This window comes from Ursus americanus, chromosome 18 (assembly GCF_024610735.1).
Source record: "Ursus americanus isolate L20-20 chromosome 18, mUrsAme1.1.p, whole genome shotgun sequence".
Lineage (NCBI taxonomy): Eukaryota > Metazoa > Chordata > Mammalia > Carnivora > Ursidae > Ursus > Ursus americanus.
Genome location: NC_142144.1, coordinates 50985988 through 51013631, shown reverse-complemented (window position 1 = coordinate 51013631; position 27644 = coordinate 50985988). Strand labels below are relative to the sequence as shown.

At 39.4% G+C, this 27644-nt stretch overlaps 2 protein-coding genes across 4 annotated transcripts in view; one reads left to right on the top strand and one right to left on the bottom strand.

Moving 5' to 3' along the window:
• The window catches only part of SNAPC3 (small nuclear RNA activating complex polypeptide 3), a 37859-nt gene extending 18439 nt beyond the window's left edge, over positions 1-19420 (top strand). For 2 of the 3 annotated variants that reach the window (XM_045780663.2, XM_045780664.2), the window contains exons 4-9: positions 1834-1938; positions 4048-4197; positions 12506-12588; positions 13760-13924; positions 16811-16918; positions 18079-19420. In XM_045780663.2, coding sequence (XP_045636619.1) covers positions 1834-1938; positions 4048-4197; positions 12506-12588; positions 13760-13924; positions 16811-16918; positions 18079-18226 — 759 coding nt within the window. In that variant the 3' untranslated portion in view covers positions 18227-19420. The remainder of the gene's footprint in view (positions 1-1833; positions 1939-4047; positions 4198-12505; positions 12589-13759; positions 13925-16810; positions 16919-18078) is intronic. The other variant, XM_087869629.1, reaches the window with a different exon arrangement.
• A 1267-nt stretch (positions 19421-20687) lies between these two features.
• Positions 20688-27644, bottom strand: part of PSIP1 (PC4 and SRSF1 interacting protein 1) — a 40266-nt gene continuing 33309 nt past the window's right edge. Inside the window, exons 11-16 of the mRNA XM_045780659.2 lie at positions 27149-27204; positions 26485-26555; positions 26171-26272; positions 25842-26055; positions 24710-24821; positions 20688-23915 (exon numbers count right to left, since the gene is read on the bottom strand). Coding sequence (XP_045636615.1) covers positions 23855-23915; positions 24710-24821; positions 25842-26055; positions 26171-26272; positions 26485-26555; positions 27149-27204 — 616 coding nt within the window. The 3' untranslated portion in view covers positions 20688-23854. The remainder of the gene's footprint in view (positions 23916-24709; positions 24822-25841; positions 26056-26170; positions 26273-26484; positions 26556-27148; positions 27205-27644) is intronic.

Below are 27644 nucleotides of genomic sequence, written 5' to 3'. Positions count from 1 at the left end.
CCTTGAAGGATAGATACTCCGCTTATATACATCTCTGTCCTTCTCCCCTGATGTTGTTACTTACTGTCTCAGATCACATCTTTATGTGTCTTTTAACATAAGTTCATAAATATTGTTTTATGCATTTGCTTTTGGGAAAAAAGTTATAAACTAAAAGTACACTAGCTCTGGCTTACATTGCCTATGTAGTTGCCGTTACCAGTGTTCTTTATTTCTTCTTATGGATTCAGGTTACTGTCTAGTGTCCCCTGATTTCATCCTGAAGAACTCTCTTTAGCATTTCTTATACAAAGCCTACGGGTAATGAACTCCCTCATAGTTTATATTTTTTTATCTGAAAAGGCCTTAATTTCTTTTTAATTCCTGAAGGATAGTTTTGCCAGGTATAGAATTCTTGGTTAATGGTTTTTTTCTATCTTTTATGACTTCAAATATGTTGTCCTACTCCAGCTCACTGGGTGCATTTAAAACAGTTGATTTAGCATCTTTGGTAACGTCCTCAAGTTATCTGGGCTTCCTCAAGGGTGGTTTTTGTCAAATTTTTTTTCTTGTGAATGTGACATATTTTCTTGTTTCTTTGTGTACTTTATGTTTTTGTTGAGAGCAACAAATCTATACTGGACGTTCTGAATATATTTTTTTTACTTGTTGATTGTTGGAGCTGGGTGTACTCCTTGTTGTATATGGTTATGGATATTTCTGTTTCATTTATCTCTGTGGGCAGCCAGTGGCCTGTTCAAGATTTCCTTAAATGTCTGCCTCCACAAATTAAAAAAAAAAGAAAGAAAGGGAAAAGGCCCTGTTTCTAAATTTCCCGGTAGCTGCTGCTGTGGGAGGCCACAGTGGTGGCAGGAGGCCCAGTACCCTGGCAAGTGTCTACACCAGGCCATCAGGGCATTTACCAGAGCAGCCAAAATAACTCCCAGTTTTGGGAGAACAAGGTCTTCATTGCTTGTCATGGCATCAGCCATCTGTTCAGGAACACTGGCCCTTATTTCCACATCTGCAGTGGGGCTGGGGAACGGGAGATGGTAGTTGGTTTGCACTCTGTGCTTAATAATGAAAGATCAGCAGCTTGTCCTTTCATCAAGCACTTTCATGGTTGATGTAACTGACTGATCAGGTTCCAGAATTCCAAAATAATTTATTCCAATCTCTCTTTCCATCTTACTGGTTGCTTTGGTGGAGGGACTGATCTCTAGAGCTGTCTGCTATGCCGTTTTGTATATTGTCACTCCCTCTTTTTTTTGCACCTGTACTTCTTAACTAGTCTACTCTGGGGGTCTCTATGTTATAGTTATTGTGCACACATAATAGAAGCGTGAGGTATTACAGACGTGATAATGTAAAAAGCAAGACAATGTTGGTTTTAGAGCCAAACTGATCTGCATTTGCATGCAAACTTGCTGATTTACCTTGCTGTCTGAACCTCTGTGCATCTGTCAGATAGCTTTCGTAATAACACGAGAGGAGGTATGTAAAAGTGTTACTAGCAACTGTAAATGCCAATGTTATACCAACATTAGGGGATATTCCTGTTTTATCATCAGTTGCTAAGCATTTAGTACCAACCATTATTAGATGCTTTATGTACACATTCCCAGCAATAGTTCTATAAAATGAGTGTTTTCTGTTTTTGTTTTTGTTTTTGTTTTTTTTTTAACAAAAGATGAAACTAAAGCTTAGAGAGTTTTAATAATTTTTTTGAACTAAAATTAGGAGTCAAAGCAAGGGCTGTCTGACGCTAGCCCTTGCTTACAGCTGTTGCCCACACTGCCTCGTAGCTGAGTCACACTGTGATTTTAAGGTCTCTTACTTGTTTTTCTCCTTCAGGAGTCACATGCCATAGGAAAAAAGCCTGAAAATCCAGCAGACATGATTGAAGAAGGGGAGCTTATCCTATCTGTGAATATTTTATACCCTGTTATATTTCATAAGGTCAGTAGTAAAACCTTTTGAATTTCATGGATAATATGGGTGACTTTTGTCAAAGGGTTTAATTATTTGAAGAGTTGCAGTTCTTAGGGTTCAAAATAAATGCAAACATGCTGTTTTATGTAGGTTATAATATTAGAATGCATTATTCCTAATTGTTGCACTGGAAGCAACTGAAAGTATATGTAAATCCACAATGATTCTAATTGTATGAATTCTTGGGTTTGTTTTCTTAGTTTTTTTGTTTTTTGTTTTTTTACAGAATAGGTGACTGGTAAAGGAGTAGGGTAACCTTTGTTCACCAATTCAGAATACTTGGGAAGTTGTCTAACTAAAGACAGCTCTTCTTTGATGAAAATGCAGAAAGTGAACAGGAATATTCAGAAATTTCTTAGAGGTCGCTCATAAAAAGAATTCTGTCCTAGCCCTGAGTGTGTGTATTCCTGATTCCCCATATAGATGTCACAAACTTTGATAAGGTTTAATTGAAATATTACTATACATGAATTGCATTTGTGAATAGTCAGTAATGAAGCATCTGGGACATTGTTAGTACTAATTACCTTGTTTGATTAAGATCTGAAATTACCAGTCAAACCAAACCAATAAAACTGAACCCTAGGTCTATAACATGAGAGTAGTGTATAGATTGTTTGACGTGAATGAGGTAACTTGCAGGAAATTTTAAAACACACTGCTGCTGGGGCACCTGGGTGGCTCTGTTAGTGTAGATTGGCCAACTCTTTTTTTTTTTTTTTTTTTTTTTTAAAGATTTTATTCATTTATTCGACAGAGATAGAGACAGCCAGCGAGAGAGGGAACACAAGCAGGGGGAGTGGGAGAGGAAGAAGCAGGCTCACAGCGGAGGAGCCCGATGTGGGGCTCGATCCCATAACGCCGGGATCACGCCCTGAGCCGAAGGCAGAGGCCCAACCACTGTGCCACCCAGGCGCCCCAAGATTGGCCAACTCTTGATCTCAGGGTTGTGAGTTCAAGCCCTGGGTTGGATGTGGAGCCTACTTAAAATAATAATAATAAATAAAACACAATGCTGCTAGGTGAAGTTATATTCCAAAGGTTCTTGGTAATTAATTCCTTTTAGTAGCATCTTGATTATAAACTTTAGCTTAAACTAAAAAAGGTTCTGTTGCCAAGTGTCTTCGTCGTTGCGGCTGCTGCAACAACGTATGACTGATGGAGCGGCTTGTAACCAGGAGTTTGTCCCAGTTCTGGGTGCTGGTGGTCTAAGCTCAGGGGGCCAGCACAGGCAGGTGAGGGCCCTCTTCCAGCTCACAGACTTGTCAGGTGGCAGAAGGAGCTAGGGCACTCTGTGCGATCTTTTATAAGAGCACTGATCTCGTTCATGAGGCTCAACCCTCACGACCTAACCACTGCCCCCCGCAAAGACCCAAGCTCCTAACACTATCACTTGAGCATTAGGATTCCAATGTCTGAATTTGGGGTGGACACAACCATTCAGACCATAGCACCAAGTGTCTCAGTAGTGCCTGTGGGACCCTAACTTATGGAGGTGGCTGAGTGACCATTCTAGAGGCCAGCGCCATTGAGAGATGTTTATTACTTACGTTTCCTGAGAGGAGCGACTCTGCCACAGCTGCAGGGCCACAGGGGAAGCACCAGTGACAGTCGGGAGGCAGGAGTGAGGAGAAGCCATAGGCCACAGCCTTTATTGAGGTTTCCATGGGCAGGGCAGGGCGAACGGCTCAGGCTTGGCTAGTTGGAATAATTCCAGCAGGCTCGGGGGTGTAGGGACTGTCCCTAGTTGTCCGCTACCTGACCTTACATTGATTGAGGACAGGGGAAATACTGGCTTGGTGTGTGAGAGTGAGAACAAGGATGTGGCTTCAGAGCCCGGGCTCTGGATCACAGGGGAGATGTAAAAATTTTGGCCATTAATTTGGGCCTGTAACTAATGGATTCCAAATCCACAAATACAGGATCTAAGAAAACTCAGAACGCTAAGTTATGGGGATCTTAATTTCTTAAATTAAGAAAACCAGGAACTTCATTTGGATCTGGTCAGGACAGGATTTACAGTTTAATTGCTTCGTCTCTAACTGGGCACTTACTTATTTACCATTTGACTTTTAGCACAAAGAACACAAGCCATACCAGACGATGCTGGTATTGGGCAGTCAGAAGCTCACGGAGCTGAGGGATTCAATTTGCTGTGTCAGTGACCTCCAGATTGGTGGAGAATTCAGCAACACTCCTGATCAAGCTCCTGAGCACATAAGCAAAGTAAGGTGCTGTTTTTTCCTTAACCCTCATAAAACAAGAAGAAATAATAATAGTAATGATAATCATAATAAAAGCTAAGTAAGTAGTGATTACTCTAGCAGACTCCTAAACGTTCTAGTAAATCCTTTCTTCTTCTGTGCCATTCCATCAAGCTTATCTCTTCCCTTCTTTTTATCATCAAGACGTTTTCAAAGATGAGGCTGTGCTCAGTTTTGATTTTTATCTCCTCTTCCGTTCTCAGCCATTCTGTTGTGTACACTCTTCTTTTAAGGTCCTAGTTACCACCTAATTGTCTAACCTCGTCTCCGTGTTCATACAACTTGACCTCGCTAGCATTTGAATTTGCTCTTCACTCTTTCTTTCAAACTGTGAGTTTCCGTCTGTCCTGACAGCCCCCAGCAAAGGCTGGGTGTCCACCTGAGGGCCTCATAATCCACAGAAGGTACTGTCAGTCCAAGGCACAATACCAAGCAGGGACACAGGTAGCATCTGATATTGGTCCCTGTTGCTGTTTCCCACGGAGGTGCTCTCAAAAGGACAGAGAAATTTACATGCCCATTGGATAAAGATAGAAAGGAGCAAAGTGGTAGGCTGGCCACCCACAGAGTTTTCCGAAGGGATTGCTGGCCCAGTAAAGTAGTAGGGCCTTGATCCCTCTGTATTTCATGGTAGGACAAATTCCAGCTAATTCTGTTACTTGGTACAACTCTGGTAGAGACCTCAGATTTACTGGCTCACTTAAAAGGGGCAGCCTCTCCTGTAGATCAGAAAAGGATATTCGGGTCAAGTAGAACAGAGAGAGAGTTTGAATGGAACCACCGCAGTCACTCTTTTTGCTGGTTCCTGTGCCGCCAGCTACATAACTGTCGTTAGAATGTAGGCTTCAGGGCACCTGGGTGGCTCAGTAGATTAAGCGTCTGCCTTCGGCTCAGGTCATGATCCCGGGGTACTGGGATCAAGCCCTGCGGAGTCTGCTTCTGCTCCTCCCCTTGCTCGCCGCCCCCCCCCCCCCCCCCCGCTCATGCTCTCTCTGTCAAATAAATAAAATCTTAAAAAAAAAAAAAAAGAACCTAGGTTCTTATAAATTCTCCTGGTCTTTCCCCGGTTTTCATGGTTTTAAGTGTACTCTAATCTGTTAGTGTCTCTCTGTCACTGCATTCTCTCCTGATTTCCAAACCATTATCATTATATATATATATAGAAAGGTATTTTTTTAAAGATTTTTATTTATTATTTATTTGACAGGAGAGAGACAGTGAGAGGGAACACAAGCAGGGGGAGTGGGAGAGGGAGAAGCACGCTCCCCGCAGAGCAGGGAGCCCAGTGCGGGGCTTGATCCCAGGACCCTGGGATCATGACCTGAGCCAAAGGCAGGCACTTAATGACTGAGCCACCCAGGCGCCCTTCCAGACCATTATTTTGAGTGCCTCCTGACCATTTCCACTTAGCCTCAGTGCTGCCTCGCATTTTTATTGCATTTCTATATTCGATTCACTCTCTTTTCAGGGAAACTGTGTGATTCATTCTGAAACTGCCTACATATCCTCATGACTTACCCTCAGGAAAACCCTGGCTGTTTGTTTCATGGAGATAATAAAGTTACCAGAAAAGAACTTTCCATCACCTCTCACCTCTCACCTCCATTTAGCCATCTGCCCATGTACCCTGCCTTCCCACCCGGGACAGTGGCTGGGCTAAAGCTACCGGCGCCTGAGGCCAGGCTGCCTGCCTAGGGGATCCCATGTCCTCACCGTGCTTGGCCTCGCGTTATGGTTGGTGAGCTGGCAGCTCTCGCTTCGTTACAGATGCGCTGTGCTAGCTCCCTTCCTAAAACCTTGTCGTGACCACGCCTCTTCCTCTGGCCACCACTCATCTTTTCTGTTTCCTCCTCAGCAAACCAGTTAGAGTGAATAACAGCACGTAGTATCAATAATGAGTTAATAATAGTCCTTAAATTCGTTGTTTCTCTTTTTCTGCCATCGTCTTGTCTTGCACTCACTTTTGTTCCTTCCACTCTTCGAAAATCACTTTTCTTGACGCCACCATAGACGTAGTCCTCACCTTTTCAGACCACTCATTGGCACGTGACACCATGGAACATTTCTTCTTCCTTGCAACATTTTCTTTACTTAGCTTTTAGGACATTACACCCACTTGATTTTCTTTCTGTCGACTGACTTTTAACTAATCCCTTTGCTGGATGCTTCTCCTTTTCCTGACTTATGTTGTAAAGCCCTGGGAGTCAGTCCTCAGACCTTCCCATCTGTATCTCCTCCCAAGGTGATCTTACCCAGGTTCATAGCTATCAGTACTGGGACTCCCAGAATTATATCTCCAGTCTCAACATCTTCTCTGACCTCCAGACTTCTATATCCAACAGTCTCCTTGACAGTTTTTTAATTTAAGTTTTATTTATTTAAGTAACGTATAACCCAATGTGGGGCTCTTATAGCCCCAAGAGCAAGAGTCACATGCTGTTCCGACTCAGCCAGCCAGCCGCCCCATCCTTGACGGTGTTTATTGGATATCTAATAGCCATCTCAAGCTTAATCTGTTCAAAAGCAAACTGTAGATCTCTCCACCTCAATCTATGCCTTCCCCAGTGTTCCTATCTCAGCAGATAGGTTACTTGGTTACCGTTCTGCATCTGGTTACTTGGGCTAAAAATCTGGGAGTCCTCCTTGTCTCCTTTTCCTCCCACATTGAAGGCATCAGCGAGAGCTTTGGTTGTACTTTGAAAACACATTTAGGCTTTGCCCCGCTCTTGCTGTCTCTCTAAAAAAAATAAAAAAATAAATCTTTAAAAATGAAAAGAAATCTATCTTGTCATTCTCCAATCTAAAAATCTAAGAGGATCTCTGTAGGCTGACATCTAAGGCCTTTTGTAATGATGATTTCCAAGTTCACTTTCCATACCATCCACCCCCGACTTCTGCAGCTTATGCTTCAGCCACAGAGAATTTGTGTGCTCAAGTATAGCACATTTTCATGCCTCCGAGTGTCTGAACATGGTAGGAAGCCCTTTCCCTCCCTCCATCCATCTGGTTCATATTCATATTTCCAAACCCAGCTTAAAACTTATTACATAAAATTTTTCCTGACCTCCCTTTGCCACTCTGGCACCATTTCGTTTGGCCATTATAATCGGCTGGTGCTATCTGATATGTGTCTCTGGCCCACAAGACTGGCTATGTTCCAGCCCTTTGTGATTGGCAAGGAGACCAGCGTCATAGGACTCACACATAGATTTCGCTTAGTTTTTCAGTTGTACCAAAAATGGTTTTAAGAGAATTGGTTTCTTCAGGTTTGGCATCTTGGTGCTCTTGGAATAAACATTAGACTAAAGAGAAACAAATGGAATTTCAAGGCTGTGTGCAGACCAGAAAATAAAAATTTATCTTTTCTTTTAAAGGAGAAGCAGCAGTGTTCTGCAGTTTCTCAACTCTACCAAGAAAAAAAAGTGTAATTATAAAGGTTTTAGAAATTCACTTTATTTATTTATTTATTAAAAGATTTTAGTTATTTATTTGAGAGAATGAGAGAGAGAGCATGAGAGGCGGGAGGGTCAGAGGGAGAATCACACTCCCTGCTGAGCAAGGAGCCCGATTTGGGATTTGGGACTTGATCCGGGGACTCCAGGATCATGACCTAAGCTGAAGGCAGACGCTTAACCAACTGAGCCACCCAAGCGTCTCTAAATTCACTTTAATAAGCAAAATCTGAATTCACTCTCATGGCAATCATGTTATCACTGCTCAAAGCAGTTGGAGTCAGACCTGGGAATGAGTCCTAGTGCCAGGAACCCTGGAGAGGGGTTTTGTTTTGTTTTGTATTTTTTTATTAAAGATTTATTTATTTGTTTGTTTATTTGACAGAGAGGGAGAGACAGCCAGCGAGAGAGGGAACACAAGCAGGGGGAGTGGGAGAGGAAGAAGCAGGCTCCCAGCGGAGCAGGGATCCCAATGTGGGGCTCGATCCCAGATAACGCCTTGAGCCAAAGGCAGACGCTTAACGGCTGAGCCACCCAGGAGCCCCCCGGAGAGGGTTTTTAACCGGGTGTGTCTAGTACCTTGTGTTCGTACATCAGTGCTTTCTAAGCAGGGGGCTGGATGACCCATCGTCCTATTTTAAATACTTAACACACATGCAGTTGTATTGTTTCTGCCTCTTCCATCTCTTTGTTAAAATAATATCCTCTGGGACGCCTGGGTGGCTCAGTCAGTTAAGCATTTGCCTTCAGCTCAGCTCACGTCCCCGGTGAGCAGGGAGCCTGCTTCTTCCTCTCCCTGCCACTCCCCCTGCTTGTGCCCTCTCTCTCTGACAAAATCTTTTTAAAAATTTTAAAATATAATAATATCCTCTGATTATGGAGCACTTACAATGTGCTAGACAGACAGTACACTTTGGACAGAATTAATTATCACCATTTGAAAGGTAAGAAAACGTTGGGTCAGCGTGCCGTCACGCGTTTCCCATGTTCGGTAAGCAGGGTGGAAGCTGGATTCAGACCCTGTCAACTTGCCTTCCGAGCCCCACGTTCTTTGCCGTGTTGGCATGACGCCAGGCGTGAGGGTCTTTCCCTGCCCTTTTGTTTACTTGCTGACTAGGCAGCGAGTGAACACTCAAGCTGTGCTGTGCTTCTAACACGTGGACTCTGGAATCTCTGCCTGTTCAGAGAGCTGTTTTATGCTTGTTCTGCAGCTATGGTTTGGGAAAGTGAACTCCAGAACGGTGACATTTTGCAGATACTAACATTGTCTGACCTATAGAAAGATTTTTATTTCACCGATTGGCATTTGTATTTTATGGTTTGGTTTTCTTCTTAATTTTTGCTTTGGAATTTTTTTTCCTGTGTATCTGAGTCCTCATCTTTCTTGATGAACGTGGTCCCTTGGAAAATTCTGACCATACACAAAAGAAATAGTAGGAGTCCTTATGTACCCATTACCCACCTTCACCAGTTCTCAGCGTTTTGCCAAATTATTTTATCTGTTCACCTCATGCCATTGTCAGACCTAACAAAACTGAGAATTGGACCATAAGTTATAATGCTTTTTTGGACAGATATTTGGCATGTGTTCCATTGGTAATCATGGGCAAAAAAAATCAGTGAGTTGCCGTTCTTGTAGCTGAGGAAAGGAGAATCTTTATTTCAACCGATAAGCAAGAATTTTGAACATTAACTTAGATGGCTTTAGTATGTGAAAAGACTGGGAGCACTGGGCCAGTATATTTCAATCTCTTTTAAAGGCTTATTTCTAACATGTAATATATTTTGCTAACGTTTTTTTTTTCGGACTATGGTATTAAAGTTAATATGGACTATGGTATATAAAGTTAAAGAATGAGTGCCTTTTTAAAAATATATGTGTAAGATCAGTGCCAGCATTTTCTACTCAAGTTTTATTTATTTATTTATTTATTTATTTATTTATTTATTTATTTATTTAATTTTAAATGGTTCCCTCACAATTTATTATCTGGTCTGTTTTTAACATTGCTCAGATTAGTTCATCTTTTTTTGGGGGGGTCAATAATCTCTTAAGGGCCTTGCTTAGAGGAACTTTAAGGAAATACTTGGCACATATTGCTGTTCCTTATTATAAGTAAAGCCCTGGTGTAAGACAGAGAGCTTCTTCAGCATCTCTCCCATTACCATTTTCTCACAGCAGATTCTAGGAATACATCTGAAAAAAATTTTTGAAGATTTTATTTATTTATTTGAGAGAGAGAGAGAGCAGAAGCTGTGGGGAGGGGCAGAGGGAGAGGGAGAAGCCAACTCCCGACTAAGCAGAGAGCCCGACGGTGGGGCCTGATCCTGGGACTCCAGGATCATAACCTGAGCCGAAGGCAGATGCCCCACCGACTGAGCCACCCAGGAGCCAATACTTCTGAAATTCTAATATAGCTGATTTGAATGTTAGCAAGAGAACAAACTACTGATGCCTAAAATTATATATAAATGACTTGGTTCGGATGATCGTCTTAGTTCTCGATAGTTATTTTGTTTATAAAGTGGAAATAGTAACAGTAGACTTGGGCTTCATTAGGTACATAACTGAAGTAACTTCTTACACTAGGTTTTCCATATTGGTTGGCAATCTTCTCCTCCCCAAAGCTGGTCAGCTACGACAAAATAGGGAAACTCTATTAGTGAGGCTCTCTGGTTGCCACTGAAAATCAAAATTACCTGGTGTTTAGATTGCTCACATCTTCTGTTCTGTTTGTGTACTGAGACAAGGAAAAGTTATTAGTGGATGACTTCAGATTTAGATGGAACACAGTTCCCCTTCTAAATAATAATTATGCCAACCAAAAGCATTAAGTTGCCTAAATCACCTCGAATTCTGTAGAACCATTTTGTAATGAAAAAAAAAAATGAAACTTTTGTTTTCATTTCCAAAATAAGGCAGTATTCTTGCAGAACCTTTATTTTAGACCCTAGCTTACCTCTCTGAGTGTCCCGAAGGAGAGGCAGTGGCAGTGTTTGTGTTAACAGCAGCTGCGTGTGGCATTCTAGTCCGTATTCTCCTTTTGTCTCTACGAGCACCTGGAAGGAAGGTCATGGCTTGACTCTGACGCTACATGAAGAAGCAGGGAGCAGAGTGACGGCCAGGGAGAAGAGCACAGCCGGTCTCATAAGGGTGTCTGATGCCCTTGCCAGATAAGCTGTAAATGAGGGAATGAAGAAGGAAAAATAGAAGCCTCGAGGGAGGCGATAAATCCAGTTATTTTAGAGTAAGATTTTTTTAATACCTGACACTTAGATGTCTTTCACAGCTCGTGAACTGCTTTGGAGTTTCACAGTCCTGTCAGCGTGGCAGAGATAGAGGTGAGGAGCCCGAGGTCTGAGGAGTATGTGTCTACAGATTAGGAAAAAGAACACAGGTCTTCTGACCCTCCCCCAGGGGTCTGATTGTCAGGATACTGTGAAGAGCAAGTCAGCAGTGCTTCTTGGGAAAACGTTAGTGCCTGGGCCACATCCTGAGAGATTCTCATGTAATGGCTCTGAGGTGAAACTTGGTCTTTGGTGTTTCTGTGATTCTGTTACGCAGTGAAGATCAAGAGACACCCGTCTGGAAAGTCTGGTAGGCTGGAAGTTAAGAAACCTGATGGTTCAGATCAGGTGTGTGACGACTCTGGTACTCGGGGGCAGGATTGCTTGAGTAAGAATAGATGCTCAAAGTCAGCCTAAGAATTATGGAAAGTTTGAAGGGAGAATTTTTATAAAAGTGCACTGAGGGGCACCTGGATGGCGCAGTTGGTTGAGGATCTGAATCTTGGTTTCTGCTCAGGTCGTGATCTCAGGGTGTGGGATTGAGCCCAGCGTTGGGCTCCACACTGAGCGAGGAGAGCCTCTCTCCTTCTGCCCCTCCCACTTGTGCTCTCTCAAATAAATAATTTTAAAATAAAAAGTACACTGAGGGGCGCCTGGGTGGCTCAGTAGGTTGTGTCTGCCTTCACCTCAGTTCATGATCCCAGGGCCCTGGGATCGAGCCCCACATCGGGCTCCCTGCTAAGCGGAGAGCCTGCTTCTCCCTCTCCTCCCCACTCATGCTCTCTCTCTCTCTGTCTCTCAAATAAATAAACAAAAATCTTTTTTTAAAAGAGTGCATTGAAAATATTAAAAAATAACAGAAAAACATAACTCTGTGATCATTTATTGCTGAGGAAATATCAAACATGTGACTTTTGGGGGCGCCTGGGTGGCACAGTGGTTAAGCGTCTGCCTTTGGCTCAGGGCGTGATCCTGGCGTTATGGGATCGAGCCCCACATCAGGCTCTTCCGCTATGAGCCTGCTTCTTCCTCTCCCACTCCCCCTGCTTGTGTTCCCTCTCTCGCTGGCTGTCTCTATCTCTGTCAAATAAATAAATAAAATCTTAAAAAAAAAAAATGTGACTTTTGGTTTTTGCTTCTGGTATCCAAAATAACTCACTGCGGTGTATTCATATAATTGAATAATATTGTTTATTTCATTTCTAATTAGGTTCCTTTCACAAGCCTCAGAATATACAAATTTAAATCGGACCTAATGATTAAAACAGCGATAGGATAACATTGAAAATAGCAGCAAGGATCAGATGTTTCCACTTTCATCTCTGGTAAATAGCATAATGCTTGTCACATAGGAGGTTCCCATTAAATAGTAAACAGTAAACAAATTAATGAGCTAAGCATATTCTGTGAGGGTGCATGAAGTGACTGTAAAGCATATTAGTGTGGTTTTATGACCTATAGATTTTGAATTGGTAGCAGTTTTCCAGTTGTTAATAGCGGACTCTTTCAATGCCATCTGTTTCCTTATAGGACCTGTACAAGTCAGCTTTCTTTTATTTTGAAGGGACATTTTACAACGATAGAAGATACCCCGAGTGCAGAGATTTGAGCAGGTACAGTTCTCAAAAATCTTCTCAGTTTTTCCTGTTTCTGCTTCTTGAAATAGAACTCCACAAATCATGTTACGGGCCCATTAAGCGTCTTTGCCAAGGAATTGTTTTATTAGGCTGTTTTGTTTGTTTTGGGGTCAGAAGTATCTCTCAGTTTTTAAAATATATTCAGTTGTTTCATCTGGTTGGCCTAGGTATTAGTAAGTTAATCAAAATTTTTACTTCAGGAAGAAAATTTTCTTATCAAAGAGTCACACAGACCATTTCAAAATCTTTGTGTTATCTGCTGTCTTAGAAATTACAGCAAGGCTTGGGGCACCAGGCTGGCTCAGTCAGTAGCAACTCTTGATCTCGGGGGTCATGAGTTTGAGCCCCAGGTTGGGTGTGGAGCCTACTTAAAAAAAAATATCTAGCAAATCTAAGAAACTTTACATCCCACTTAACTACTTTATTAGTCTCTCATATTTAGATGATAGCAATACATTAATCTTACTATTTTTTCTGCTTGTCCAGTATATACTGTTGTTTGCCCTGGATGGCTATGTAAATACATGGCTAAGTATATATCACATGAAAAATCTATAGCTCATAGTCATGTTAATTAGCCCCTACGTTTACTATCAGTGTCCTGGCTACTAGATTATATATGTGTATTGTTTCTGAGTGTTTATCTACATCCTCTCTCATTATAGCCATTTGTATTTGTATTCTAACGTAGCAGTTCTCGAACTTGCTGGTTTCAGCGTTCCTTTATACTATAATCGAGGACTCCAAAGAGCTTTTGATTATGTGGGCTATAGCTATCAGTATTTACCATATTAGAAGTTGAACCTAAGAAATATTTTAAATATTAACTAATTTAATCCCATTACATGTTAACATTAATAATTCAGGGGGAAAATAACTTTTCCAGAACAAAATGAGATGAATGGCATTATTGACATTTTATCACGAAGATCATTTTGACTTCAGGAACCACACTTTGAGAACTGTTGCTCTAATGGATAAAGACACATTCAGAGTTCTTAATATTTGCTTATGTCAATCACTGAGATTTTTACCTCAAGGTGGCAACTGTCCAGTTTATTGAGTGAGCCAGGCTTTGTGCAATACTTGCAGTCATTTTTAGGTTGGTGTGGCTTAATGAAATACTGTTGTCTTTTCCCCCCTTCAGAACTATCATCGAATGGTCAGAGTCCCACGACAGAGGCTATGGGAAATTTCAGACTGCTAAAATGGAAGAGTTCACCTTCAATGACCTGTGTATTAAACTGGGTTTTCCTTACTTATATTGTCACCAGGGAGACTGTGAACATGTTGTTGTCATCACTGACATAAGGTAAGCGGCAGCGCTCAGAACATGATGTTTTGTTCTGCTTCTCTTTTATTTCACAGTATAAAAGCAGAGGCAGTTTGGTTTTGTTTTTACTAAGAGGAATGAAAGTCGTCACTGCAGCTTGGCTTGGGAGCAGCAAAATTGTTTGCTTTCCGTGGACTGACCAACTCTCCATCCATTTGTATTCTGTCTTTATTTTGGGGAATATCTGTGGTAGAAGCACTTGATTAGAGGGTTAAAAATCTGTAAATAAGCGTCTCCATTTGTACATAGGCAGGGTAGCCGCCCACTTCATCCACTTCGTAGGTCACTTTGAATATCTTGTAGCGCCTTCGCCTAGCAAATTTGCAGCTATGTGTCTCGGTTTCTTGTCTCTTTGCCAGAATTTTAAGGCGATCAAAGGGAACTGGGGGAAGAAAAGAGTAGTTCTAATATTTGACAAATTTAAGTCTTAATGCTTTCCCCAAGTATAAAGTGAGAAGGACTAGTTTAAAATAAGATTTTGTTATAATTTTGTATAGCTTGTATCTCTTTCTCAGGAAAAGGCTGTTCATTTCCTTATTTAGAAAATCGCAGTTTGCGAATGATCAATATATAGGAATAAGCCCTGCTCCATCCCTGCTTTAATTTTGAGAGGCCGTTTTTATGTTGTTTTGTGGAGCAGTGGTACACCCATGCTTTTTATTATACCAGTAATAGTAACTGTTGCCTTCAGAAAGTCCCTGTTTCCACTTTTCTGGGATCTTAGTGACCAGTCTCCAAAATTTGCCTGGCCATGCACTCATTCTCAGTAAGCTCCCGGAGGAAGTACTTCACACTCTCTTTAGTAAACCTTGAAATAGAAAAACATGAATGCAGCGGCGCCTAGGGGCTCAGTTGGTTAAGCGGCTGCCTTCGGCTCAGGTCATGATACCAGGGTCCTCGGATCGAGTCCCACATCAGCATTGGGCTCCCTGCTCAGCGGGGAGCCTGCTTCTCCCTCTGCCTGCCGCTCCCCCTGCTTGTGCTCTCTCTGACAAATAAAATGTTAAAAAAAAATAAAAAGAAAAACATGAATGCAAAGCAGAAGAGATAATGTGGGGAAAGGGAAATGCCAGCATGATGGCCGTCTAGCCGACCTAGAGAACAGCTTCGTCCCCAGACTAGAGCCCAGTGGAGAAGTAAGGAAGGATGTCTAGAACTGCCAGGCCTCCCACTGGTGCATAAACACACGGAGAGCACGGTCCTCATTGTCAGGAAGCACGGAACTGACTTAGCGACAGGTGCGCTGCAACCTAAGCACATGCGGACCTGGGAGAAGCCGCTAGCAGGCCGCTCCTGGCTCGTAGCGTGACCACCACGTGGTACACAACAAAAGCAACCTACAGTCAGCCGTGGAGTTCAGGTGTAAGTAGTGATGTTAACTTGGCATCATGTGAACATTAAATATTTAACCGAAGTTATTTGGGCTCTGTAGAGGGATGTCGAGGAGGTAAATTTAAAAGCAATTAAGCATACATAACAGTGGCCTTTAGGGAAGAAGATTGGCTGAAGCAAAGGGCCGGGGGGCCAGGAGAGCTCAGAAACCCTCGTTTTGTAGGAATTATATACATTTGTAAAATTATATACATTTGCTAATGTGTTACATTTTATATAAGCTATGCTGCCCGCTCTTTCACTGGGGGGGATGTGCTTGGGACTTAGCATGAGATGGAAGACAATCCACTTTCCTCTGATTTTAGTTGAATGTTCTCACTGTGCAGTAACATCAGTCTTTAAACTCAAGGCAATGTGGGAAAACAGCTCATAGCTTATTAAACATTTGCAGCGTGGGATGTTCCTAAGGAATTTTTAGTTTTAGTTTTTTTAAGATTTTTTAATTTCACTTTTTTTTTTTTTTTTTAAGATTTTACTTTTAAGCAGGCCCTACCTCCAATGTGGGGCTTGAGCCCACAACCCCCGAGACCAAGAGTCGCATGCTCTACTGACTGAGTCAGGCGGGAGCCCTTTAAAGAATTTGTAAATGTAATTTAGACTACAAGTCATTTTTGTAAAAAAGATTTTATTTATTTGAGAGAGGCAGAGGGAGAAGCAGACTCCCCACTGAGCAAGGAGCCCGATGTGGGGCTCGATCCCAGGACTCTGAGATCATGACCTGAGCCAAAGGCAGATGCTTGACTGAGCCACCCAGGCGCCCGTGGACTACAAGTCATTTTTATCGTTTAGGTGGATTTAGTCATTCGGTACCATTCCATAGTCTAATAGTTGGTAAACTCTTAGAAGTTTATTAATCATTTTCTGATATGAAGTTGATATATTGCTATGCTTTCTTACTAAAAGACAAAAAGGAAGAATCAAATTTTAAAATGGCCCGGGACCTTCATTTTTTGGATGAAGAATTGAAGGTCCAGCGTGGTCAAGGGATTTACTCACAGCCAGTCAGCTGTTTCGTGGCATAGTGGAGACTGACTTCCACTTACAGTTTACTAATTCTGATACCTAAAACGAAAGTCCTCTGTCAGTTCACATTATACCGGGAGTCCGAGTTAGATTTTAATAAAGAGGACAGTAACCAACTAGATAAAATAGCTCCTCAAACTGTGTTTCATAAAAAGGTATTAAGTGTTGGGTAAAGCAAGGGCTCTCTGATAGAAGACATTCAAGATCTCCCTGAGAGTCCCAGAGCACATGACCGTAAAATGCTTCGGGAAGTTTATAGGAAAGAAAACATTGTTTAAGCACAAATGATCTTTAGGAGTGTTTTTGTAGAACACAATTTGGTCAGACCCAAAGTCTTTTATGAGGAAAAAAATGCCTACTATGTTCGTAATGTTGAGGCACAGATACATTTCTTTAGAGAGCACAACAATTTGCATTTTAATATCTTCGTTTACTTCTCATGTTCAAAAGGCTTGCACATTGTGATGACTGCTTGGATAGGACACTTTATCCCCTTCTTATCAAGAAGCACTGGCTGTGGACCAGAAAATGTTTTGTTTGTAAAATGTACACAGCCAGGTGAGTGATACATATTTCTTCCTTCAAGAATTGCTGGTTTTCAATAGTCAAGTACTTCGATTTTTGGTATTTCAGTGTTTCCTATTTTGAATTTGAATCTGAGGACTTACACTTTGGGGGTGTAAATAGGAATGGTTTTATCTGGTAGGTAAGTGCTGCGAATTAGGAGGTTACATTTAAACAGTAAGGAAATGAATCCTGTATAGTGGAAGTCCAGAGCCGGGTCAGACTTTGGATGAGTCAGTTCTCAGTGTCATCAGGGAGCCATGCTGTCTCTGCAGTTTACTAAATCCGCGTCATCGACGGCTCCTCCTCCATGAAGAAATAACACAGCATTCAATATATACAGTGAGGTCAAAATATGGTTTCATAAAATTTTTATGTGATACTTCACGTTTAGTTTTTTAACTGTGGGTTAGAGTCAAAAAATTCAGAGGAAAAGAGAATAATTGTGTATCAGATTTTTGGGGGGGTTCTCCCTCTCCCCCCAAATAGGCTTTTCTAAATGATAAATCAGTTATCAAATTGGAAATCAGGGAATGTTAAAATAGACCATGAGATGCAGATTGAAACAGACTGAAAAACAGTCTTTCATCTTCCCACGACTAGTAAAGTCTCAGGCCAGAAAACAAAGTATCAATGGAATCTTGCCCATATTCCCATTTGTATACACTCTATAACATTTTATCCTGAATTCTAGATAAAACACCTGGAGTTTTCAAATTAGCCAGGACTAATTTACCAGTTAAAAAGATAAGTTACACAAAAGTTCATCAGGTCTGTAGCATCTAATATATTAGTTTTTCAAGATGACCTATTACGTTTAACAGTTACTTGGAGAATAGCTAAGTCATATCAGAAGTGTAGGATGCTTTCACATATGGATTTATATTTTTCTCTACTTACCTTTAAGAAGTCTTTCAGAGAAACAGCATTCTGTAGGGTCTCTGTTGCCCTTTTGCCTTGCAGAGTATTGGTAGTGGTATGTCTGTATCTATATATATACAGATTGTATGAAGGATTACGGTGTATTAAGATAGGATGATAAGGCAATGGTGGGAATGTTATGTTTACACATTACTACAGGTCATAACATGTTAAAGCTTAAGAAAGTTGATTGTAATGAAGTACATCTTTTTTTTTTTTTTTTTAAATTACAGATGGGTGACAAACAATGACAGTTTTGCGCCAGAGGACCCATGTTTCTTTTGTGATGTTTGCTTTCGGATGCTCCACTATGATTCAGAAGGCAACAAACTAGGAGAATTCCTCGCTTATCCTTATGTTGATCCTGGAACCTTTAATTAATAATAACAAAAAATGTACCCTGTGTACATCCATCCTCTCGGATGGTTACTTTATTTCCAGAACATGCCACTGAGGAACAGGATCCGCCTGAAATAATCAGTCACCCACACCCATGTAAAAGTTGACATCACAGGGGTTTTTTGTGTTTTTTTTTTAACTACAGGTTTTCTTATAAAGTAACTTGTGTTTAGAAATATATTATTTTAGTATTTATTTCAAAATAGGGTTTTTATTTACTGGGTTTGCCCATTTTTAAGTGTGTTTATCTTAAGTTGTAGGAGTGCTTTATATTTTTTGAATACAAATCCTGTCAGATTCAAGTATTCTGATTTTTGGCCAGTTTGTGGCTTGCCTGTTCCTTCTGTGTCCAGAGTACTTTTTGCTAATCTGTAAATTAGAAAAATTCAGTTAATGCTACATCAAGTGGTGGAAGTGTTTTGAAGTCTTTGAAGAATGTGAGAGCTACACCTTGTACCATGAAGCTTCCAAGGTGAAGATCCTTCAAATATAAAAATGAGGGAGAAAAATAAAAGTAGACTTAACAAATACAGTATTAAGAATAGCTATTCTAGGGGCGCCTGGGTGGCTCAGTTAAGCGTCTGCCTTTGGCTCAGGACATGATCTCAGGGTCCTGGGATTGAGCCCCACATCAGGCTCCCTGCGCAGCGGGAAGTCTGCTTTTCCCTCTCATTCTCCCTCAGTGCTCTCTCTCAAATAAATAAATAAAATCTTAAAAAAAAAAAATAGCTATTCCATAATCAGATCCCATGGTGGACTCTTGTGATACTAGGTTTTGGTCTTGGTAGAAACTAGCGGGCATACTAATTTTAATGAGACTCACTACATGAATAAGGAATACAGAAGGATCTTCAGTATATACTCATACCTTCAAAAAAGTAACATTTAAATTGAAGATTCATTTCTTGATGAGAACTTTTTCTGTTTAATATTATGATTAAGAAAATAGATTCTGGGGGGCGCCTGGGTGGCACAGCAGTTAAGCGTCTGCCTTCAGCTCAGGGCGTGATCCCGGCGTTCTGGGATCGAGCCCCACATCAGGCTCCTCTGCTAGGAGCCTGCTTCTTCCTCTCCCACTCCCCCTGCTTGTGTTCCCTCTCTCGCTGGCTGTCTCTGTCTCTGTCAAATAGATAAATAAAATCTTTAAAAAAAAATAGAAAAAAAATAGATTTTGGGTCACCTGGCTGGCTCAGTCGGTAGACATGCAACTCTTAATCTCAGGGTTTTAAGTTTGAGCCCCACATTGGGTGTAGACATTATTTAAAATCTTAAAAAGAAAAAAAAATAGATTTTATGTAATCTGACCACTGGGACAGGGGAAGTCAAGGTCCTGTGGATTGCTAGCTTGGTTCACTTATTCTGGCGCAGTAATGCCCAGTATTCCATATGCAAAAATGTTTTTCTGGTCCCGCTCTTCATTCCTCTGGCCCCCCTCATCCTGACAACTCTATTCGCTTCTCTCATTCTGGGCAAAAGGACACCTTAGATGAATTCCAAAGTCTAGATCATCACAGAAAATTATAGCTGTCTATATTGAAATGTTTTCCCAAAAACTTTTTTGGTGGAAAATTCATTTTTAAGACTTCTAAGAATGCTGTAAAATAGTTCCTTTTAAATGTGTTAAAGTCTACTCTCTCTCTCTCCTAGGTTAGCTATTTAAATTCACCTGAGTTGCACATTCCCTGGATGGCTAAGAACATTTATCATACAAATTAAAAACTGATGAAGCCTTTAAGCCTGTATGTTTAAAAGATTGGCAGTGAAATGTTTTATGGACTTAAATACTACATATCCAATTAAGTTGATTGGTGTGCAGAGGACAAGCACCTGTTTCTGGTATGTGTAGTGATGGTCTCATTCACGGATTCAGTAAATACACCAGAGGATCAGTATAATGAGAGGCTTATGTTACCATCTAAATTTTTACTTTCATGTTTCTAATGATACTAAATTGAAGAGATTAAAAATTCTGCTAGAAAACCATGTTTACCCAATTCCTTAAGTTCCACAGGTAAAAATGATTGTCTTTTTTAAAAGATTTTATTTAGAGCGCGAGTGCGTGTGTGGGAGAGGGGCAGAGGGAGAGAATCCCAAGCCGACTTGGATCCCAACAGAATGCAATCCCATGACCCTGAGGTCATGACCTGAGCCAAAATCAAGAATTGGACACTCAACGGACAGAGCCACCCAGGTGCCCCTGTCTCCTTTATTTTTAAACTGCATTCCTTGTAGGTCTTGCATTAGTATGCAAGGGTCTTTTTATTCCTTTTTCTCTCCAAATTATTTAAATTGTTTCAGGTGTGTACTTTTATCATTTCCATTTCATACTCTCAAAACAGTGCATTCCAAAACGTGCACTGTACTGTCCTAACAGAAGCATTAGTCCGTGTGTGGTCAGTTCATTTCAGTGGACAAAGACTGTCAAATTATTACTGCTAGTGAATTTTTTTTTTTAATTTAAAGATTTTATTTGTCAGAGCACAAGCAGGGGGAGCAGCAGGGAGAGGGAGAAGCAGGCTCCCGGAGAGCAAGGAGCAGATGCAGGCTCAATCTCAGGACCCTAAAATAATAACTTGAACTGAAGGCAGACCCTTAACGGACTGAGCCACCCTGGCGCCCCTTATTTTATCAAGAATCTTACCCTGCTGGTTCGTTCTCGAGGGTAACTTTTCCACCAAAGTTACAAAGGCTCAAATATGTGTCATCATTTCCCCTCATGAAATCTAGAGGAAGAAAGGCTAATAACCTCGTTACTCCCAGAATTTGCCCATGTATTAATTAAGTTTATCAGTTATACAGTTGTCCCACCAAATTCAGGTCAAAAGACCTCCAAGGTTGAAACAGGCCTAAAAGAGGTCCTGAATTAGGGATTTTTATAGCTGTAAATTTCAATATTAAACATGACCTAAATTATGTGTATCATTTTATCTAATGAAAAGCAAATATGGTAATGAACTTATTAATCAGTGTCTTCTGTAGTTAGCAATGAGATTTTTATATAATGAATATGCACAAAAATCACATTTAGAAAAGCAATATCTAGGTTTCTTTAAATATCTTTTTCAGTCTTTGGTATCCTGTAAGCATAATTATCTCTAAGGTTAAAGAATTTCATAGCACAAATATGAAAACATTTCTACCTATATAGCAGCTTCATTTCTTAAGGTTTGTAATTATGGGTTTGCTATTTCCACTAGATCATCGTTTCTCTGATCAATGGGACAAAATAAGGTGTTAGTGAAGCCCTCACAGAGCCTTGTAAAAGCCTTTGCTCTTATGTAGGATTAGTTGGCAGACGGCATCTTGACCTGACATCTTCAATCAGGTAAGTGTGTGCCGGTAAAACTGGGTAAAAAAGATCATCCTATTTGAAACCACAGGATGTAATGGCAGAAGGTCTAATTAAGATTGTCAAGTTGTTTATACATTGTTCAGATGATACCTCTGAAATGTCTCCAGAGCAGCTAAGAAAGCTTCCATCAATTCATTCTGCAGGGCCATGCATAACTTACTCTTTTAAATGTTAGCCAGTGGTTTAAAAAGCACAAAATAGGTGGTTTTCTCTTATATATGCCCCCACAAAAGAAGAAAACTTTTTTTTTCTCTTGCTAGCTCTCTCGTTTAAATTGTCTTAACACAATTTAAATGGAGCAAATGCTCCTGAAAGTTCTTAGTACTTGTGACTTTTTTAAGAGTTCGGAGAGTGGTAGTTACCTGTGAATCAGCTTATGACCAACAGAAAATAGGCCAGTTATATTTCCGCACTGTATTAATCATCTGTTTCGAGCAAGGCCAGCCCAAACATACATACATCAACGATCAGAATGCTGCTGTACTGAAGTTGAATATTCTGTGGTTTCTCAGTAAAGCTATTTTGACGTGTTGGGTCACAGAATAAAAGAGGGTGAACAAAAAATAACTTTGAGCGTACTAGTCTTAGTTACCCTATCTCCCCGGACAACACCATCTCTGTACCAAGTTAATCAAGAAATTACTACCTTGGAAGCAAATCCAGAATTCCAAAAACACTTTTGTAAATAGCAAAGAATTAATTTACTAGTACAGTTTGATAGAAAAAATCCTTTAATCAAAACAGGTTTACAATGTTGACACTTATGGCTTAACTAGAATAAATCTGTCCAAATTTAAATTGTGTTAAGGACCAGATATAATGTAATATCAATAGTTCCCTCAAAACAGTGGGTCCTAGTTCCATTGTAAGACCTCTCAAAAAGTAAAACTCCCAATTATTGAAATAATTCTAACTTTTCATTTATAGATGAAAACCATTACCTGAGAGGTCAAAACATAACAATGCATGTCACATGCAAACACTGGTATTAAGCCTTTTCTCCGTATTCATAGTTTCAAAACATTAGAAGTGTCTTTTAGCTACTGAAAACCACCAACTGACCTAATAATCAAAATATCTTAGAAATGCTATCTGGTAGGTTACCCTTAAATTTCGTTAACCTTGGTTTACCCTGATTTAGTCCATATATGTGAATATACAGACTATCAAAGTACTCCTTTACTTACCTAACTGCCTCGGAGCAACATACATTTCTACTCCTTACAATTCCGTCACATAGAGGATCTCTAATAATCCCCTTCTGATACAGCCATGTTTTCAAATAGGTTAGTTTTCTTATATAGCATTTACTTCTACTATTTACTGCGTAAGAATCATGGAATTTTTTTTCCCAATTAAAAAAATACTTAGTGACTTCCTTAATGAGTGTGACTTTTTTAAAAATTCAGAAACGCGAGACAGTTCTGAAAAATAAACTTTTATCATTTAGTTTTTAGTTTCAGCTACTAGTGCCTGTAAAGTATCTTAAGTGATTGAACTTAGCTAAAGCCAGATTCGCTCCTAAACATACCTCGTGGGCTTTCTGTAGGAAAGGCATGTGACTTCACTGAATTCCCAGCCACAAAACTAAATTACCTTCAAAAGTTAACATGACTTTGTACCTTGTAGAATTGTCAGTTGGATATCTAGTTGTCATACAAAAAGGCATACGGACCACAAATTGTTACAAAGCAGCAGGATAATGTAGCACAATGTAGACTGTGAGATTAAAATTAACTTTTGATAAAAGGAGTGAGTACTTGTATAGAAGTAACATTTTATCTACCATAAAAATGCATAACTTCTACAAAACCCACAAACAGTGAAAAGACAGTCCGGTAAATCCAAGGTTTGTAAAAACTATGCACAAAACCCACATTATCTGGGAAAAGAGGAAAGGTTTATACAAGTAGCAGTTTTAAAAATGTAACTTTTTTCTACTATCAATTACACATTAACGTACACACACTAATTGAAATTATGCTACAACCAAATGTCTGGAAAAGCAGTTTAACATTTCCTAAATGGATTTCCCCTCACATTTACTGAATAATGTAGCTGTTAATACTGCACAAGTACAATTAGCAATAATGTTTAATTACTTTTAAACAAATATAAAGGGATTTTCTCCCTTGAAACAAGTTTTCAACATCAAAACCTATGCTTATAAAAATTTAAAACTTTCAGCAGTCTAAATATTTCAAATGAAAACCATTACAAACTTCTCAAATGTTCTTTATATTTCCAGGTATGTCAACCTAATTATCTAGTGTAGAATCCTTCAGAGATATTTCAGTCTCTCTCTCTTCACTGGATGGCCTAAAGGAAGGAAAGAAAGACGTGTCAACTGGGATTAGGGGCTTTTCTCTTTCATGGGGGTCAGAAAACACATTAATAAATCCTGCATTGTTTTTAAGATCATCAAAATATTTTTAAAAATAATCTTGACTTCTTTTTGTTCAAAGTTTTATTTTACTGTGTTGTATCTTCTTCCTAAAGTAATATTCAGATCAAGCAAACTAACTCAGGGAAGCATCATGGGCCAGGCCCTTTCCACCATTTCCAGCTTTAAAATGAATTCTCTTTAATAAACACGTGAAAAGGCTGTATCTGTAATACCAACATATTACAAACCTTAATAAAGAGAGGGGATGACATAGACACAGAGAAGATTTCCCTGGATTTCAGAATTAGAAGGGATGCTCCATTCCAAGTCCTTCAAATGTGCAGAACCAAGACTCGGATAACTACAGTTGAACAACTGTTTAGAGGCTATCATACAAAATAGCCTGTGATTCTAGATCTCACTTTTGTATTACCCTGTCACAATGCAAGAAATGACAAATGTAAGGTCCCTATTAAAGCTGTATCAGTGAAAGCACTCCAAAGAAGAATATTTTAAGCTAGATTCCTACTATCTAGCTCTATTCCCTTTGAATACAGGCAAGTTAATTGTAAATTACAAAGTTTTTTGTTTTTTGCCTTTTTGATTTCTATCTTGCTTCCTGAGTTCAGGAATTGAGTGATCAGAATATCCTTATATAAATAACCTTGGAACAGCAATGTGATTTAAAAATTAAAAATATACATGACCCATTAAAACATGTCCTCACTTTTTCTTACTGCTGGCCTCGTGGCTGTCTTTGCTTTCTTCACTGCTGTCTCCGTTATGCTGTGGCTGGTTACTGTCTTGAGCATCAGATCCTCCATTTAGAGTCTTTGAACCTTTCAAAAGGTTCCAATGGAAAAACCGTTAGAGCTTCTAATACTTTAAGATGTCCTCTAAAGAGCCAAAATAAAATAAAAAACTAAATCATGGCCCTAAAGTTTCTAATACTTAATACACCGTATTGTAATTACACTGTAGATGAGACCCACTAATAGCAGGGTTACTATATATACATCTATGGGTACAAGCACGGGGGGATGTTTAAAGATTTTATTTATTTGGGAGAGTGTGTGTGCACAAGTGGGGGGGTGCAGAGGAAGACAAGAGAGAATCTCAAGCAGACACCGGGCTTAATCTCACAACCCTGAGATAACGACCTGAGCCAAAATCAACAGTCGGACGCTCAACCGAGCCACCCAGGTGCCGAAAGGGGGGGATTTTTAATCTTATCATTCCATTTCTTATAAAAATGTGCATCACAGTAAAATTTTGTATTTTTCCTTGGTCTTTTACAACAAAGTGTCAGAAGTACTATTCATAATTAACATGATTTTGTGTCCTACCTAAATAAATGAGGAGGGCATCCCTGTAAATCTTATTTCTAAGAAATCTCTTGAGACCTATATCATCATTCCCTAATAAATAAAATACCTAACTCCTAAGACACTTAATAACATGGAATTGGGGAACCGATACTGAATGATACTATGCTTCTATTTAAGAATCCATCACGGATACATCCTAAAATATTTGTTGTTGAAACAGCATATCTGGAATTTGCTTCAGATGAGGGTAAAACAGAATAACGATCATGTACTGAAAACTACAGAAGCTGACTGATGGGGACACAGGAAGTTCCTTTCTTGTCTACTGTTGTGTCAAATTATTCCTAATTTAAGTGAAAAGGGAACAGCAACTGCTAATTTAAGCTTGATTATAACCGTGATTTAAACACAAACGCTCAACCTTAGCTTCTGTTTTTCTGAGTGCTTTATGAAACCTGAAAGTATTAATGAAATTATATATCAAAGCCATTTTTTAAAAGCAGTCCCAGCAAACAACTTATTACCACATACCTGTTTGTTCCTTTTCTAGCTTTTTGTTTGGCCCTTTCTTCCCTTGATCTTTGGTTTTATTTGCTTCCTCATGCTGTCTTTGTTCGGCAAGAGATTTATTCAGCACTTGTGTGATCACAGAATCCCCTTCACCAACCAAAAACATATTCTTAAACTTGTTATACAACATCGTAGACTTTTCCATGATAACCTGACTAACTTTGAATCGCCGAATCTGAGAAAACAAAATACACACTCTCAATTCTCTTCCCTGATTTTTAAAATGTTACTTCTTTATGAAGTGGTGATGAGAAAATTTAAAAAAATCTGCACGACTCAAGATCACTTACTTTTTTCAGTGTCGTGATCATCTCTGTGTGCTTCTGAGCTTGCTGCATTGTGACCTGAAGTGAAGCGAGTTCGTCCAAGGCCTCAATACATCTGTTCACATCCTTCATGACAAAACAGTAATTTCATAACTGTTAATTACCACAACCTATAGGATCTGTTCCGAAAGATGACTTTTAAAATCTCAAACAAGGCAGTACAAAAGAACCAGTAATAGTCCCATTTCTCTTAAATTTACACGTACTATAAAACATGAAAAAATAAAATACGAAGCTATAAAAGTACTATATTTTTAAATGAGGTATTAAAGACTTACAAGATTATCAATTTTGAGTGAATTTTTAATTTCAGCATGTATCCTTTGAAGTCGAGAATCCATTGATGTTTCTATAAATTAAAATTTGAAACACAGTAAATAGTTTTTCCAAAACCAGTATTTCTGTATAAATCTAATAAGCAAAGCACAATGACAAGATCTGAATTTTTAAAAATGTTCTTCATAATCTGCCTAGTTCACTAAGAAATTATTTGCCATTTTAAATATTTAGGAAAGCAACATTCATCATTTGACGAAAACAATCACCATCTAGCTGTATCGGTTTCTAAAATAAGCAGGCTGTATCCCGTTAATAAACTCCTCTGTTCCAGTCCTTAAACAGCTATTTCACTGTACACATGGAACCAGAAATAGAAACTCTATCCGAAACTATGAGATGTGTCAAAAACGGGAGAATGTCTAGCTTTCGGCAATGTTACAAAAATGTGACCATTAGATAATAACCAATAAGACAGTAAGCATGAGTCCTTAGCAAGTGCACCTGATTTTATATTAAAATATAATGTCTATAGAATCCATTAGGGATTTGAAAAGCACTTTTGTAGGATTTAAGAACATAAAATGACTGATTTTAAAACCTATACATGAAAAATTAAGTGTATAATTTCCTTTCTAGGTAATCTTAGAAAGTGAAATAACTAACCTCGCTTCTTCTCCACTTTCTTAACTTCTGGCTTCTTTCCTTCATCTTTATTCTGCCTATCAAATGTTAACACAGATATTTCAAAACATTGGAACTTTGTGACTGATTACCAAATGCCCACAATCCCTTATGTAAAAACTAAAAAATTTTTTAAGATAGAAAGTCAACAGCCTAGATCATAAGGAACTGACTGTTAATTCATGGAACTCTGGAATGCCACATTAGTATTAGTTACTATAAATATAAATAAAAACACATGTAAAAATTAACATGCTAAAATCTAATTTCTCAGTGGCATCACAAATAATTTTAACACTTGTCATGGTGAAATTCTTTTCCATCAGTAAATAGTGTTGTTTAAAGGCCCAGTTTCAGGATCAATGGACAAACAGACCACAGTGGGAAAAAAATGCCTATAAACATGAGTTCTACATCACAATTATTTTTAAAAGCATGTCAAAAACTAATTTTTCCCACATCTCCAAAAGGGTAGATA